The following is a 16,187-nucleotide window of genomic DNA, read 5'->3' as shown; positions in this document are numbered from 1 at the left end:
CCTCTGAAAGTGGCCAGAACTTCCTTTTACCAAGCTTGGCAGGCAGTAGCAACATCCCTAAGCGACTGAAGCTGGCACCCCTTGCATCCTTAGTTGTCAGTAACTCAAAGATGCTGTCGCCAACTGCAGAGCTTGGTAGAAGGGAGCTCTGACTGCCTTTGGAGGATGGATGCTTGGGGAGCCCCACCAGCTATAAAGCAAGGGTAAGGGCCAGTGTTAGACATGCTCTGGCCCAGGTCAGAAAATAAAGGAGGGCACTCTCTCCAATCCCCTCTCTTCCCTGCCTCCCTTCCGATTTCTGTATCTGCCATTACTGTCACACTGACAGACCCTCACCAAAAACAGAACAAGGGATCACAAGTTAGAAATAAAAATATTTACACAAAAATTGAAGTGAGAACCTCAAGAAGTTAAACTTAACATGTACTACAACCCTGGAGAAATAAAAACCAAAAGTGCATTTCCTTTCTACTGAACACAGTGCAAAGACATTTGCTATGCACTTTTCACAAAGCTAACATATTCCATTTAAACATTCAAAATAAAATGCTTTTTTCTACCTTTGATGTCTGGACATTTTATTTTTCAATTATGTTGCTTCTAATTTCCTGTCTGTCGTCTACTAATTTTCCTTCAAGTGACTTCTGCTGTCCATTTGTCTTTTCTCCTCTCTACTGTCACTACATTCCCTCACTACATCTACCTCTGACATACTGATCATTCCTTTTTAGCTCTTTCCTCTTTTTTTTATTTTTTGCCTGTCAACTCAAATTTTACTCTCTTTCTCCTTCTTTTTACTTTACAGCTGCCTATCAGATCGTCATCTTCTTCTCTCACCCACTACCTCTCCCATTACCCAACTCACTCCTTCTCCAGCCATTCCCTTTCATCTTTAATCTACTCCCCATTACTATATTTCTATCCTCTGTAATCACTATCCTCTCATCCATTTTCTTGCCACCCTCTTCCACATGGTTCCACCATTCCCAGCATCTTCCTCCATCCACCCTTCTAGCTCAGTATCTACTCCCTCTTTCTTCCCTCCCTGCTCTCGTAGCCCAACATCTCCCTGTCTTTTCTCTTCTCTCCTCCCCTGTCCCCCATGGTCCAGCATTTCTCCCTCTCTCTTCCTTCACTCCCATTGTCTGGCATCTCTCCATCATTCTCATTTGCTCCTGGATCCAATATCTCCCTCTCTCCCCTCTCCTATGAATCTCCCCTGCCTCTCATCCAACCCCATGTCCTACATCTCCCCCATTGTCCACATCCTTCTTTCCCCCTCCCTTGTACCCCAGATCCAATATCTGTCTTCCCCCTCCATCCCATGCAGCATTCTCTTCCTTCCTCCACCATGTCCAACATTTCTGCCTCTCTCCCACTGTCCACCATCTCTGTCTCCCCCCTCCCTTGTGCCCCAGAGGTCAATATCTCTTTCTCCTCCTCCCATACAGCATCTCTCCCTTCCTCCCATCCACTGTCATGCCCATCATTTCTCTCTCTCTTCTCTGGGCACCATCTCTCCCTCCCCTCTACCCCCATATACAAGATTTCTCCCTTTATTGCCCCCCTCTACCCCTTTGTCTCTCTCTCCCTTCCTCCCCTCCACCCTCATGCACCATCTATCCCTCCCCTTCACCTCTGTGTCCAACATTTCTCCCTGTGTTCTCCCTCCCCCTCCGTGCAACATTTCTCCTTCTCCATCCACCCCATTATCTCATGTCCCTATCCCCCTCTTCCTCCAGGCAGCATTTCTCCCTCTCCTCCGCTATATACAACTGATTTCTCCCTCTGCTCCGCTGCCTGCCCGGTACCTTGGCTGAGCCCAAACTTTTAGCTATGCGCACTTCTTCCCGGGCATCTGCTTCGCTGCACGATCGTCGCTCCCTGCATTCTTCTTCTCGCAAGTCACGCTGCACGCAGCACTGCCATTCACACAGGCAGCTGCGCTCTCCTTTGCCGCGTCCATCCGGTCCTCTGATGCACTTCCTGTTAGGACCGGATAGATGCGGTAGGGGGGAGTGCAGCTGCCTGTGTGAATGGCAGTGCTGCATGCAGTGTGACAGGCAAGAAGAAGAATGCAGAGCGATGCAGCGAAGCGGAGCTGGGGAGAAAAGGCAGCCAGCGAAGAAGGTGGATGGGTGGGCCTGGAGGCAAAGTGGGTGGGCCTGGGCCCATCCAGGCCCACCTGTGGCTACGCCCCTGTATCTACATGCCTAATAATCGAATCACCAGCTACAACAGCTGTCCTAACCCTTCCCTCCTGGGAAGTAGCTCCTGGAGACACATCCTTGGTGCGAGAGGATATTGCTTCCCCTTGTGTTCTGTCTACAGGATTACTTCCAGCTGCACCAGGGTGATGCTTTCCTTTTAGAAGACCTCCCTCCTCCAAGGCAGCACAGGGGCTGCCAGATTGGAGGTGAGACTTCTCTACAACATCCTTGTAGGCCTCTTCTATGAACCTCTCTGTCTCCCTCAGCTCCTCCAAGTCTGCTACTCTAGCCTCAAGAGAATGGACTCATTCTCTAAGAGCTAGGAGCTCTTTGCATTGAGCACACACATATGACCTCTCACCAACAGGGAAATAATCATACATGTGACACTGAATGCAAAAGACTGGATAGCACCCCTCTTGCTGCTGGACTACTGTCTGCATCTTAGTATTATGGAGTTGTTTAATTAAAACTTCTTAAGGTACTAGGGATATCAGATGAATTGTCCACTGTTCTATTTCTGTGATAATAAACCCATTAGTTTATTTGCTCTGTTGTCCTGGACTAAGAATCTTGGTGGTTTGTGTTTTGGGTCTGTGGGTGCTTTCTAGGAACTGTAGGACCTCTGAGAGTGTGGCCCCAGTGTCCTTAGAATCCACTGGGGAATAACTTGAGAGTGGGAGACTCGCCCTGAAGCAAGCGAGTCCCAGTCGGTGGAAGGAGGGTGTTAGTGTAGAGCACATGCCCAGGTACAAGCGGGCCTGAGCAGTGCTGGGGACAGACAGTCCAGGTGACCACAGGGTTAACCCCAGGTGGGTGCTAGGCATTTCGTGACACCGTGCCTAAATCTAGGCACCACTTATAGAATATGCTAAGGCAAAAATGTTTTCCGTGTGGATTTTTCAGGCGCCATTATATAGAATCCCCCTCCCTTTATTGCTTAATATAGGCATTAGCTATAGCTTTAGCAGCAGTTTGGCTTCTCTATTGAGATGTTGAGCCAGAGCAAGCAATAGGTCAACAGGTCATGAGTGAGTGGATTGAATGGGTTGCAAAAAAAAAGTGAATGGGTCATGGATCTGTACATTAAAAATGTGACCCATTTTTTAAAAAGTAGGGACCTATGTATGGAAGCTCAATTTCAAATATTATTTCACAGTTATCTATTGCAGTGGTTATTTCACGAGGGAATTCATTGTCCCACTGTTAGCAAGGTGGCAGAATGCTTAGGAATCATATAAATATAACTCTCAAGGTAATTGGCAAAAGAAGACTCTCAAAAGAACACAACAACTATAACTCTGTGAGGTGCATTCGTATTGTTTGAAAGGGTAAGGGAAAAAGCCTCTGATTCAAGCCCAACCTCTGGTCTAGCGAAACTATGACCAGAGTCGGCGTACTGAACCAATGACTCACACATTTCCCTGCACTCACACTTGAAAGCTAAGTTTGGATTTGATTCTTTCATGTTTTATTTGGGTCCCTCATATACTCTGTGGAGATAGCATTTATGTATATCAAAGGGTTTTTTTCCTATGATGAAAAATATACCCAACATTTACATTTACATACATAAAAACTCCACCCTTGTTATTAACCTATAACTATTGGGTTGGAGGTTGGGCTTGAATCAGAGGCTTTTTCCCTTACCCTTTCAAACAATACGAATATACCTCACAGAGTTATAGTTGTTGTGTTCTTTTGAGAGTCTTCTTTTGCCAATTACCTTGAGAGTTATATTTATATGACTGGATTTGGTACTCTCTTCCCTTTCATTGGTGATAGAATGCTTAGGAATGACATTCTCCTTTTAAGCAGTTACAGAATTAATAGCTATTGATTATATTCAATATATTGTGGGTGGATTATGTATAATGGGTGTGTAACTGATGGGTCATGGGTCACTGGTTACATGAGTGAGCTTGGATGGCCCATTGCTTGCTCAGAGCTGAGCTGCTGCTGAATATCAGAGGAAATTGAGAGTGAAGTGACTTGCTCATGGTCACAAAGAGCATCAGTGATATTTGAACCAGGGTTTTTCTGATTCTCAGCCCACTGCTCTAACCACAAGGCTACTCCTCTGCTGTTGTACCATATGACTCATTCTTCATCAGTTGTTGAATCTCTTTATCGGCTACCTGACCCCCTCCTAGGCTTCTCATGGGCTCTATGCCTCTGATCTCTGAGAGGCACACACTCTTCACATAGTACAGTTGGCAGGATCTGCCCTCCAAAGCGTTTTAGAAGCCTTGATCATTTGGATTTAATACTCAACCTTCTATCCTCAGGTTGCCGTTGCCAAGATGGATGGCTCCTGCAGGATAGGAAGTGTGTCCCCATCTCAGACTGTAGATGTGGCCTCCCTACAGCCAACACCATTCAGGAGTACCAGCCTGGGGAGCAAGTGCTGATGGACTGTAACAGCTGGTAAGGAAAAGCTTGGATTTGTTTCTGACCCACACCACAAGGGCATTAGAATAGCAGGGCTTCAGTCTTTGGTGGGAAAAGTTGTTCAGATTTAAATATTTGTGTACAGTGGGGCCAGTATTCCAAAAGTTAAAGCTCTTAGGTGGTTCCACTATCCGGATAGCGCCTATTTGCTGTCCTAAATTTAGCCAGATAGATATTGGGTTAGCGGACTGAACATTGTTGGTAACTGGATGAATCCTAAACGCCCAAGCTCCTGCCCCGGCACTATCTGGATATGCCAAAGCGGTCTCTAAGGATATTTAATGGTACTGTTTGGATAATGTTGCTGAATTTCCATGTATAGGCCCAATTAAGCCATGTATGAAGATAAAGGCAGCTTTTATCTCAATAAATGGCTTTGAATATTGACCTGTTGTTTTCCAGCTTGGGTTCAGGATGTGCAGTAAATTAGGGTGTCTATAATTAGGCACCTGGTAGGAACCTATTCTATAAAAGAACTTGGTGCCTACTTTCCTTGATGGAATACTAGCGTAACCTGTCGATATGTGCATAGGCACAAGCACGTATGCCAACCATAGAGTGGATGTAAATGCTTGCACCTAGTTTCCAGAGATACACATATACTTTATAATATTCTCTTAAGTTATGTATATAAGTGTGAGTCCCGTCCATGCCCTTTCCAGACTCCGCATCATGCTCTTGCCATTGTGAAGGTGATCCAGTGAGGCAATGGCTCACCTGGCTCATGCCTTAAACTGGCCCTGATAGATACACAGAAACACACACAGAGATAGACACACACACACACACATATACATACACTCCATTTAAGTGCATGTCGGATAAGCGCATGCTCTGTTTAACTGCATGCCATACTTCGGTCCCGTTTTTGGCACCATCAGTTTCTATGGGGACAAACTTCGGTTTAGCGCACCACTGATAAGTGCAAGGTTCGCTTATAGGCATGGTTCAAGACCGCTCCTTTGCAGGAAAGACTCCGCATAAGCGCACACATGGAATATGGAAGCCGATTGGCGTGTGACAACCGACGAGATTTCAAATTTACTGCCACAGGCAGAATAAGCGAAAGAATGTTGTTAGAGCGTACACTGGGGTTGTCGTCGCGGCGGAACTGTAAGACTTTAACACTGGCTGAACGAATAGAGTTTCTTAAAAAATTAGAAAACAAACAAAGTCAAGCATCTATTGTTAAAGAATATGGTGTCAATCCCAGTCAAACTTCACATATCTTGAAGCAGAAAGACCAGCTTCTGGAAGACTGGCAAAACAGTACAAATCCACAGTGGAAACGAAAATGGGCGGGAAAAGCTGAGGAGGTAGAAGATACTCTTCTTCGGTGGTTTTCTCGAGTCAGGAGCAGACAGTTTCCTGTCAGTGGTCCACTGCTTATGGAGAAAGCTAACCAGCTAGCTGAAAGTCTTGGACTAACTGAATTCAAAGCCACTGTTGGATGGTTGAAAAGATGGAAGGAGAGGAACAGCATAAAATTCAAGAAACAGCATGGTGAGAAACAAGACGCTGATGACTTTGGTGCTGAAAATTGGGTTGTTTCAGTTCTTCCTACCATCTTGAACGAGTTTGCACCTCATGACATTTTCAATGCGGACAAAAATGGTCTCTACTGGTGAGCGATTCCTGATGGAACACTTGCATTCAAACATGCCGAAACTACTGGAGGTAAAACATCGAAGGACCGACTGACAATCCTCCTTTGCTGCAATATGGATGGGAGTGAGAAGTTGGAACCCCTCGTCATTGGAAAGAGCAAACAGCCTCGTTGCTTCAAGAAAGTTAAGCGACCTCCTGTGTCATACGAGGCTAACACAAATTCATGGATGACTGGGGAAATTTGGAAGCAGTGGCTAAAGAAGTTAGACACTAGAATGCGGGCACAAAAGCGTCAGATTTTGCTGCTTTGTGATAATTGTGCTGCACATAGGGATGATGTCAGGCTGTCTAACGTCAAGGTGGTCTTCCTGCCACCAAACACTACCTCTCTGATCCAACCTATGGATCAGGGCATAATAGCCAATTTCAAACAACATTATCGGGCTCTTGTGCTACGTCGTCTGATGAACATTATGGATGACCAGACTGGCAAGGATAAACGTACTGTTGAACTGACTCGTAATCTATCACTGTTGGATTCCCTACATATGCAGAAAGAAGCCTGGAATCATGTTACACAGGCAACCATTGGGAAAAGCTACAAGTGGGCAAGCTTTGTTAAGGATGTGGAGAGGGACGAAACAGATGCAGCTGTTGCAAACGCGTCAGATGAAGAGGTTATTGACATCCCAGCCGGTGTTATTGAAGAGGAGTTCCATCGCTACGTAGCTGTTGATTACGATCTACAAACAGCTGAAGACAGCACTGATGTCGAGATATGCGCCCACATGCAGGCAACAATGGCTGGTGATGGAACAGATGAAGAAATGAGCAGCGAGGCACATGCTGACGAAATTCAACAACCTCCTGTCACTTTTGCAAGAGCACTGGAGAGTCTCAACACCGTGCGGGCCTATCTGGATGTCAGTGCTGACAGTTTTTACCATCTGGCAGACGTAGTCTATGGAACTCACAGACACAAGAGTGTACAGAGGACTATGACTGATTACTTCAAGTAAGCCTAACGTCGGTTAACGGAGACTGTATACTGTATGTATAATAAACAGTACTGTACATATGTTTATCAGATGTCAAGTTTCTTTGGGTCACAACGGTTAAGTGCACGCTCCGGTTAACTGCATGTATTTCTTTGGTCCCAGACCCCTGCACTTAAGTGGATTGCACTGTATTTAATAATGCAAATATTGTGTACAATATCAGTTTCCATGTGGCTAATAGGCAAACAAGTAAGTCATAACACCGCTGTCCCAGATCATAGTAACATAACATAGTAGATGTCAAGTTTCTTTGGGTCACAACGGTTAAGTGCACGCTCTGGTTAACTGCATGCACTTCTTTGGTCCCAGACCCTTGTATGTAAGCGGATTGCACTGTATATATATACACATACATACATAGACAAAGTACACCTAGACAAACACATACAAAGACACACCCACACAAAGAAACATAGGCCCATGCAAAGACACATACACACACACAAAGATACAGATACATACATAAAGACAAAGAACCCCCCCCCCCCACACACACACACACATGTCTCATGTAGCCCTGGTCAACCTAACAAGACACACTTTACCATGTCTTTTTATACCCAATCCTTGAACGGACATACGCGAGTTTGCAAATGGAGGAATGGGAATTGTGCCATTTTGTCACAGTGTAAGTGGGCACTTTTCAACTTTCTAAAATTCTTGTATATCATAGCCAACATTATATTTAAAATTCTGTTATAACTCCAAATTAACTGTATTTCACACTTGAAACCCAACACCATCGGATTATGTTTATCTCTTAAAAAAAATACAAGTCAGAAAACACATCTTGATAGACATACATAAGCTCATTCTTATCAATTTAAATCATGATAACATGTACCTCATGTTTTCCTTCCACAGAGATAAATGAAACATTTTAGGGGTATTTTCCACCTTAGACTACTATATAAAAGGAGTCCAAGTTTTTGGAAACTTTGGGAGGTGTTGCTGTCTACGTAATTGCTGTGATATTACTCCTCATATAACAGCCAAATATATTTAAGACCCATTTGTTCATTAGGTCTATGGGGTTTCTTCCAGCGCAACATCCTTTCACTCAAGTTCAGGTAAGATTTAACCAGTCACTTGGGCAAGAAATTTGGAAGCTGAGCTTTGTCTGGTCAACTCTCAAAGTTAATTAGAGAAATCTTTTGAAGAAATATCTAGCAGAGGTGCTCAGCTTTTTTGAATATAGATTGTAAGCTCTATTGAGCAGGGACTGTCTCTCCATGTTCTATTGTAAAGCGCTGCATACGTCCGGTAGCGCTATAGAAATGATAAGTAGTAGTAGTAGTAATATAGACCTGGACATGTATTTCAGTATGAAACACAGCTCATATTCATTAGGATTCTTTCACAGGCTAATACAATGATGTAGTCTTGTGGGAATCTTTTCACCGGTTAATAATATTTTATTTCTCAGAATGTTTATACCTCTTTTTTTCTTTTTTTTTGTACAGCATATGTGTGAATGGCACCTTTTTTTGCACAGATCTGGAATGCCCAACCTATGGCCCCTGGTCAGCCTGGAGCACGTGTTCTGTGAGCTGTGGAGGAGGGTACATGATGAGAAACCGGACCTGTGAGGAGCAGGCCGTCAATGGGGCCCCCTGTGGGAGTGAGACCCTGGAAACCCGAGACTGCAACACACAACTCTGCCCAGGCAAGTCCCAAAGTGACAGCTGAATATAACCTACAGTCCTGCTGAGGAAAGTTCCAGTGTCTCAGGTAGTCACAGGAGGTACCTGGATTTCTGAGGGGGACAGAATACATTTCTGTCACCAAGTCTTGCTAAGTACCTTTATGTTGTGATCTCATATGACATCTATACCAAAATACTGAAACTCACAAACAATGTTTCTAGAAACTGTCATGCAGCTTTCCTTGACAGGATACTCAAATCACTCAAAAAAAGTGGAGAAAAAAGACCTCAGCAAGTCAACAACTGCTCCTTAACCAGCAGTACAGACATACCAGCCATCATAGGTCACTCATAATGTAGTTGTATCCAGGGGCGTAGCCAGACCTCACGGAAGGAGGGGGCCAGAGCCCAAAGTGTGTGGGGGGGCACATTTTAGTCTACTGCCCCACCGCCGCCTCACCCACCCCAGCCGCCTCGCCGCTCCCTCCTCCCGCCGCTCCCCCTGCCACCCTGCCGCTCCCCACCCACTTCTGCAGCAAAGTACTTTGGCTGGCGAGGGTCCCCAACCCCCGTTAGCTGAAGCCTTCTCCAGCACCGGTCTCCAGTGACGCTGCATTGGCTGCCCTGCTCTCTCTTCCTCCTCATGTCCTGCATGCTCCTTTTTACTCCTTCCCCTTGTTCAATATATTTTGTGGCTGCCATTTTGTGACCTTCCTTTTGGTGCTCTACTTTACGTGTTTGAATCATTTTTATTAATAGCAAACAGGTTACAAAAGAAAAGGCTAAATCACTCAACTTTTCAAAATGGAAGCATCCAAAAAAATAAAAATAAAAACCCAACTCCTCCCCACCCCCATCCAACCCAACCTCACCCCATGTGACAGGGTGCAAAGAAAAGATAAAGCATCAACAACTCAAAAGGGCAAATTCAAGACATTACTACGGGCCCTAGGAGTTAAAGTGGATCAAAATCGTTCCCAAATTTTCTGAAAACAAAGTCCTTTAATAGACTGAATTTGTGAACATCAAAATGCTTCATTTGCAGTAAAAGAATCATCTGTTGTTTCCAGAGGGGCAAGGAAGGCGACTGGTGAAAACCAAAGAAGAAGTACAGTCCTTCTAGCCATTAAGAAAGCTTGAGACAGAAACCACACAAACCAGGTGGTAAGGGTTGAGTTAGGCCATATTGACCAAAGAGTAATTGTGGTTCACAGCATATAGGTCGATGCCACATCTGCACAATATAATCTCTTACTTGTTGCCAAAATAGCAGGACTTTGGGACAGAACCAGAACATATGTCCGAGAGCAGTGCTCTATTTTAATTAAAACATCTATTAAATCCTGTACTTTCCACTCCTCCCTGAGGTATTATTCAAACTCAGTTTAGAATGCTATCCTATCTCATGCTCATATGGATTTCTCTCTCTCTCTCTCTCTGTCTCTCTCTCTCTCCCCCTGTTGTAGCTGACTGTGTCATGAGTGACTGGTCCACATGGAGTGAGTGCAGCTCCACCTGTGGAGGAGGAGTGTCTGAGAGAAACAGGAGTGTCCTAGCTCCCCCTGAGCCTGGTGGACGGGAGTGTCCCACCTCTCTGTTACAGCACAAGACCTGTCACACATTCAACTGTACACCAGGTAATACCCAGCAGAAGTGCCAGCTCACAGGATTACAGATTTTAGCTTCTTTTAGTATTCACTTTTAAAACAAATAGGAGGAAATAGTTTTTCACTCAAAGAATAGTTAAGCTCTGGAACTTGCTGCCAGAGGATGTGGTAACAGTGGTTAGTGTAGCTGGGTTTAAAAAAGGTCTGGACAAGTTCCTGGAGGAAAGGTCCATAGTCTATTACTGAGATGGACATGGGGGAAGCTACTGCTTGCCCTGGGATTGGTAGCATGGAATGTTGCTACTAATTAGATTTATAGAAGAACAGCAAAAAAGTAGCAAGATCAACACGACACTCCCAAGACACCGTGGGTACGAGTAATAAAATGTTTTATTAAATGAAAATTTTAAAAAGAGTCTTTTTTAATTTTCATTTAATAAAACATTTTATTACTCGTACCCACGGTGTCTTGGGAGTGTCGTGTTGATCTCGCTACTTTTTTGCTATTCTTCTGTTTTTATCCACGTAGCAGATCCAGTTTCTCCACTGTTTGTTGTTTTTTGTTTTTTACTAACTAGGTTTATGCCAGGTACTTCTGACGTGGATTGACCACTGTTGGAAGCAGGATACTGGGTTAGATGGACCATTGGTCTGACCCAGTATGGCTATTCTTATGCTCTTATGTTCCTCTTTTTCCATTCATCTCTCTTCCCTCTCCTCCTCTTGCACCTCTGTTTGGTATTCTATCTGTTATGTAATGGGTCTGAATCAATCCCTGTATCATCGATTAAGCCTTTGGACATCTGAGGGGTTGTGAGAATGAAGTGGGGTAAGGGGAGATGCAGGCGACCTGGTAGAGAACTCAAGATTGTCCTTGTGAACCTTGCCATGGAAGTACTCCCCATAATCTGGGAAGAAGGTGAAGGGGGTTTGCAGGTGGAGGCACTTTAAGGAGGGAGTTCAGTATGGCAAAGAGTCAGTGAGCTTTGGAGGCTAGAGAGTTTTTTTAAGTGGACCTAGTACTTTTGTTTGGCAAGTAAGAGCAGACTGGAAGAAGGTTGGCAAGAATTTTGAAATGTGTAAAGTCAGCATGGCCATGGGATTTTAGCCAAAGGTGCTCAGCACACCGAGCACAGGAATGTAGTTAACTGATTCTGGAGGTCAGCCAAGGGCTGGGGTTTGATACATCTTACAGAACAGGTCAATTTCATGATATTAAATTGACAATTCCTACGAAGTCTGTATTCTGATTAATTAAGATTTTTAATAGGACTATATTAGGAAAGGGCTCTGAACGTAATGTGAATTTCAGACATGCTGCGAAGACCTGGTTATTTCGAAAGTTCTTTGGAACATAATATTGTGATTGACTGTGAATGTATTTAGGTTTGTTATTTTATTTAGGTTTGTTTGTTTTTTAATGTCATGTTAGTGCTTTATTGTTGTTTTTTGTTTGCAGATAGTTACCAGCCAATATTCAAAACGATTTAACCAGCTTGAAACGGCCACCAACTGGTTAAATCGCTTGTTCATGGCTATCCAGTCATTTTCAGTGGCCCTTAACCATTCATCTCCGCTGAAAATGACCAGTCAGCTCCAAATTCAAAAGCAACTAATTTGTAGGCATTCCATGGGCAGAGTCGGGTGAAGTGCCAATATTCAGCCCCTCACCACATAAGTAAACTGTTTAAATCAGGCCGCATAAATAGCAGTCCTATCTTTAAGCGGTTTGGGTTATACAGTTATGGGCTGAATATCGATGTAACTGGCTCTTTGTTAGCTGGCTCAAAAAACCCCCCAGATATTCAATATCGAAGCCCGGACAGGGCCCAACATTGAATATCCAGGAATAATGCTGGCAGCAGTCAGCAAAACACTCACCACCACTGCCAGAATATCAGCCGGTTAGTGTATATGGGTAAAACCTTTTACCCATGTAAATGGATTTGAACATTCTTTGCAAGTATATTATAAAATCTATTGGGCTGATATTCCAAGCCAGTTTCTTTGTTCACAGCATGTCCACTTATTTCAAAACCTATACAGATACTATTGGATGGGGTGAGGGTAGGCTAAAGACTTATCTGTTTAGCGGTGATATTCAGTAACCAGAAGGTAATTGAACAAAAAGGTCCCACAGAACAAGCAATAGTACACAAGGCAGTGGGAACAGAGGAAGACTAGACAACACTCAGGAATGATACAGTTAAAATTGAAATTAAAATTAATTGCTTAAAATATATGAAAAGGTAACATAAAATAATATATGTAAAACAATATACAACAAAATAAATACACTAAAAGTACAATGATATACAGTAAAAGTGATGTCAGTGTTCAAAACTCACTGAAAGTTCAGTAATGTACACTAAATATTACTGATATTACTTTTAGTGTACATTACTGAACTTTCAGTGAGTTTTGAACACTGACATCACTTTTACTGTACATCATTGTACTTTTAGTGTATTTATTTTGTTGTATATTGTTTTACATATGTGATTTTATGTTACCTTAGCATATATTTTAAGCAATTAATTTTAATTTCAATTTTAATTGTATTGTTCCTGAGTGTTGTATAACCTTCCTCCGTTCCCACTGCCTTGTGTACTAGTGATGATATTCAGCTATTATATGTTTAGTTTAGGCCCAGTGAATAGCAGGTCTAAACTAAATAGATAGTGTTGGGGGCTACGACTGCATTTTGTGCTGCTACCAATAGAGGGCCTCTTTTATCAAGCCGCACTAGCGGCTCGTGGTGCGCTAATGCCGACAAAGCCCCATTCGCCTTGAATGGGCTCCGTCGGCATTGTCACGCAGGAAACACTAGCGCAGCACGATAAACTAAGCCCAAAGATAGTGGCACTGAATATACTTATTAATGTGAGCGCTGGTACTTAAGTTCATGCCGACTCCATGTTGGCTGAAAATTTATATCCCACACTATCTACTACTACTACTACTACTATTTAGCATTTCTATAGCGCTACAAGGCATACGCAGCGCTGCACAAACATAGAAGAAAGACAGTCCCTGCTCAAAGAGCTTACAATCTAATAGACAAAAAATAAATAAAGTAAGCAAATCAAATCAATTAATGTGAACGGGAAGGAAGAGAGGAGGGTAGGTGGAGGCGAGTGGTTACAAGTGGTTACGAGTCAAAAGCAATGTTAAAGAGGTGGGCTTTCAGTCTAGATTTAAAGGTGGCCAAGGATGGGGCAAGACGTAGGGGCTCAGGAAGTTTATTCCAGGCGTAGGGTGCAGCGAGACAGAAGGCGCGAAGTCTGGAGTTGGCAGTAGTGGAGAAGGGAACAGATAAGAAGGATTTATCCATGGAGCGGAGTGCACGGGAAGGGGTGTAGGGAAGGACGAGTGTGGAGAGATACTGGGGAGCAGCAGAGTGAGTACATTTATAGGTTAGTAGAAGAAGTTTGAACAGGATGCGAAAACGGATAGGGAGCCAGTGAAGGGTCTTGAGGAGAGGGGTAGTATGAGTAAAGCGTCCCTGGCGGAAGATGAGACGGGCAGCAGAGTTTTGAACCGACTGGAGAGGGGAGAGGTGACTAAGTGGGAAGCCAGCAAGAAGCAGATTCTAAGCAGCTTACAAAAAAAAAAAGATATTCATAATAAAATCACATCTACAAATAACATCATAAAACAGTGAACAGCAAACTTTTACCCTAAAATAAGGCTGAAGAGCATTCAGAAGCTTGTTGGGTGGGGGGGAGCTTTTATTTGCTTTCTGAAGAAAAAGCAAAAACTGAACTTGTCACACTTGCGGTCTCTGGATGATAGCGTAGTTATAAGAGGCTGAAATGAGCAACTTTTCTGTTGCCTCCATGAAGTGTTCAGGCCTAGACGCCTCCTGGAAACTACCACTCAGGAGAGCAGGGTATAAGGAAGGGAACCTCTCTGGATGTGCTGTTGTCCTTTCTCTCATTTCTGGTTTCTTGTATGCTATTGTAGAATGTCCAGAGGGTCAGGAGTACACTGAATGTGCCACCATCTGTCCCCACACCTGTGCCGACCTCCAGCCTGGGACCGAATGCCTGGAAGAGCGCTGTGAGCCCGGATGTGCCTGCCCTCGCGGCCAGGTATGTCTCTAGATGTCTTTATTTTATTTTTATTTATTTTATTGCATTTGTATCCCACATTCCCCCACCTATTTGCAGGCTCAATGTGGCTTACATAAATTTGTTGACATTGTCATATCAGGATATCTGATACAGTTAGTAATGTGTAGCGATCAAGGAAGGGAAGAGGGAAAAAGGAAGGGAGTGCTTAGGATAGTTGTATAAGGTGAGCTTTCATGATTGAGTGGGTTGGTGAGGTGACTTAGTAAGGTTATAGGTGTTCATTGTAGGCCTTGTTGAAGAGGAATGTTTTCAGAGATTTTCGAAAGATAGTTGTTTCGTTGATTGCTTTCAAGTCTGTGGGTAATGCATTCCAGAGCTGTGTGCTCATGTACGAGAAGGTAGTAGCATGCATCAGTTTATACTTCAGTCCTTTGCAGCTGGGGTAGTGCAGGTTGAGAAATTTGTGAGATGATCCTGTGGCGTTTCTGGGAGGTAGGCCCACGAGGTTTAGCATGTAGATTGGGGCGTCTGCATGAATGATTTTATGTACAATTGTGCAGATTTTGAACGCAATACGTTTCTTCAGTGGGAGCCAGTGAAGTTTCTCTCTTAGTGGTTTTGCACTTTCATATTTTGTCTTTCCAAATATGAGTCTGGCGGCCGTATTCTGGGCAGTTTGGAGTTTTTTGATTGTCTGTTCTTTGCACCCGGCGTACAGTGCATTGTAGTAGTCCAGATGACTTATTACCATTGACTGTACCAGAGTACGGAAGATGTATCTCGGGAAGAAAGGTTTTACTCTTTTAAGTTTCCACATGGTGTAGAACATCTTTTTGGTCGTGTTTTTCACGTGAGTGTCAAGCGTGAGGTTTCGATCAATGGTGACTCCAAGAATTTTCAAGTTTTGTGAGACCGGAAGGGAACAGTATGGTGTGGTTATGGTGTTGAAGTTTTTTGTGTTATGTTGTGAGGTGAGTACAAGGCATTGTGTTTTTTCTGCGTTAAGTTTTAGTTGGAATGCATCTGCCCAGGTGTGCATTATTTGGAGGCTTTGGTTGATTTTGTTGGTGATTTCATTTAGATCATGTTTGAATGGAATGTAAATTGTGACGTCATCTGCATAAATGTAGGGGCTGAGGTTTTGATTGGCTAGTAGCTTAGCTAGAGGTATCATCATTAGGTTGAATAATGTTGGTGAGAGAGGGGATCCCTGGGGGACTCCACACTCAGGTATCCATTGTGGTGATCTGTCCTCGTTCGTTATTACTTGGTATGATCTTTGTTTACTTCACTGATTAACGGGGTGAGGACGGGATTTGGGAAGTAGATCATGGCTGGGGTTTTGGGAAATGGAATACACCCAAACCTTAAAGCTTTCAAACAGGTAGAAAAAGCGACGGCCAAAGCCAGAAGGATGCTTGGGTGCATAAAGAGAGGCATGACCAGCAGGAAAAAGGAGGTGATAGTCTCTGGTGAGGCCTCATTTGGAGTACCACATGCAGTTCTGGAGACCGCACATACGGAAAGATATA

General features: G+C 43.7%; 1 protein-coding gene across 1 annotated transcript in view; it reads left to right on the top strand.

Annotated features, from left to right (window-relative positions):
- Positions 1 to 16,187, top strand: part of LOC115465678 (SCO-spondin-like) — a 537,587-nt gene that overhangs the window by 484,833 nt on the left and 36,567 nt on the right. Inside the window, exons 102-105 of the mRNA XM_030196374.1 lie at positions 4,499 to 4,637; positions 8,791 to 8,993; positions 10,439 to 10,609; positions 14,546 to 14,673. Of these exons, the coding sequence (XP_030052234.1) occupies positions 4,499 to 4,637; positions 8,791 to 8,993; positions 10,439 to 10,609; positions 14,546 to 14,673 (641 nt within the window). The remainder of the gene's footprint in view (positions 1 to 4,498; positions 4,638 to 8,790; positions 8,994 to 10,438; positions 10,610 to 14,545; positions 14,674 to 16,187) is intronic.

This window comes from Microcaecilia unicolor, chromosome 1 (genome assembly GCF_901765095.1).
Source record: "Microcaecilia unicolor chromosome 1, aMicUni1.1, whole genome shotgun sequence".
Taxonomy (NCBI): domain Eukaryota; kingdom Metazoa; phylum Chordata; class Amphibia; order Gymnophiona; family Siphonopidae; genus Microcaecilia; species Microcaecilia unicolor.
The sequence above is the reverse complement of the archived record's forward strand: the minus strand, read 5'-3'. Positions and strand labels throughout refer to the sequence as shown.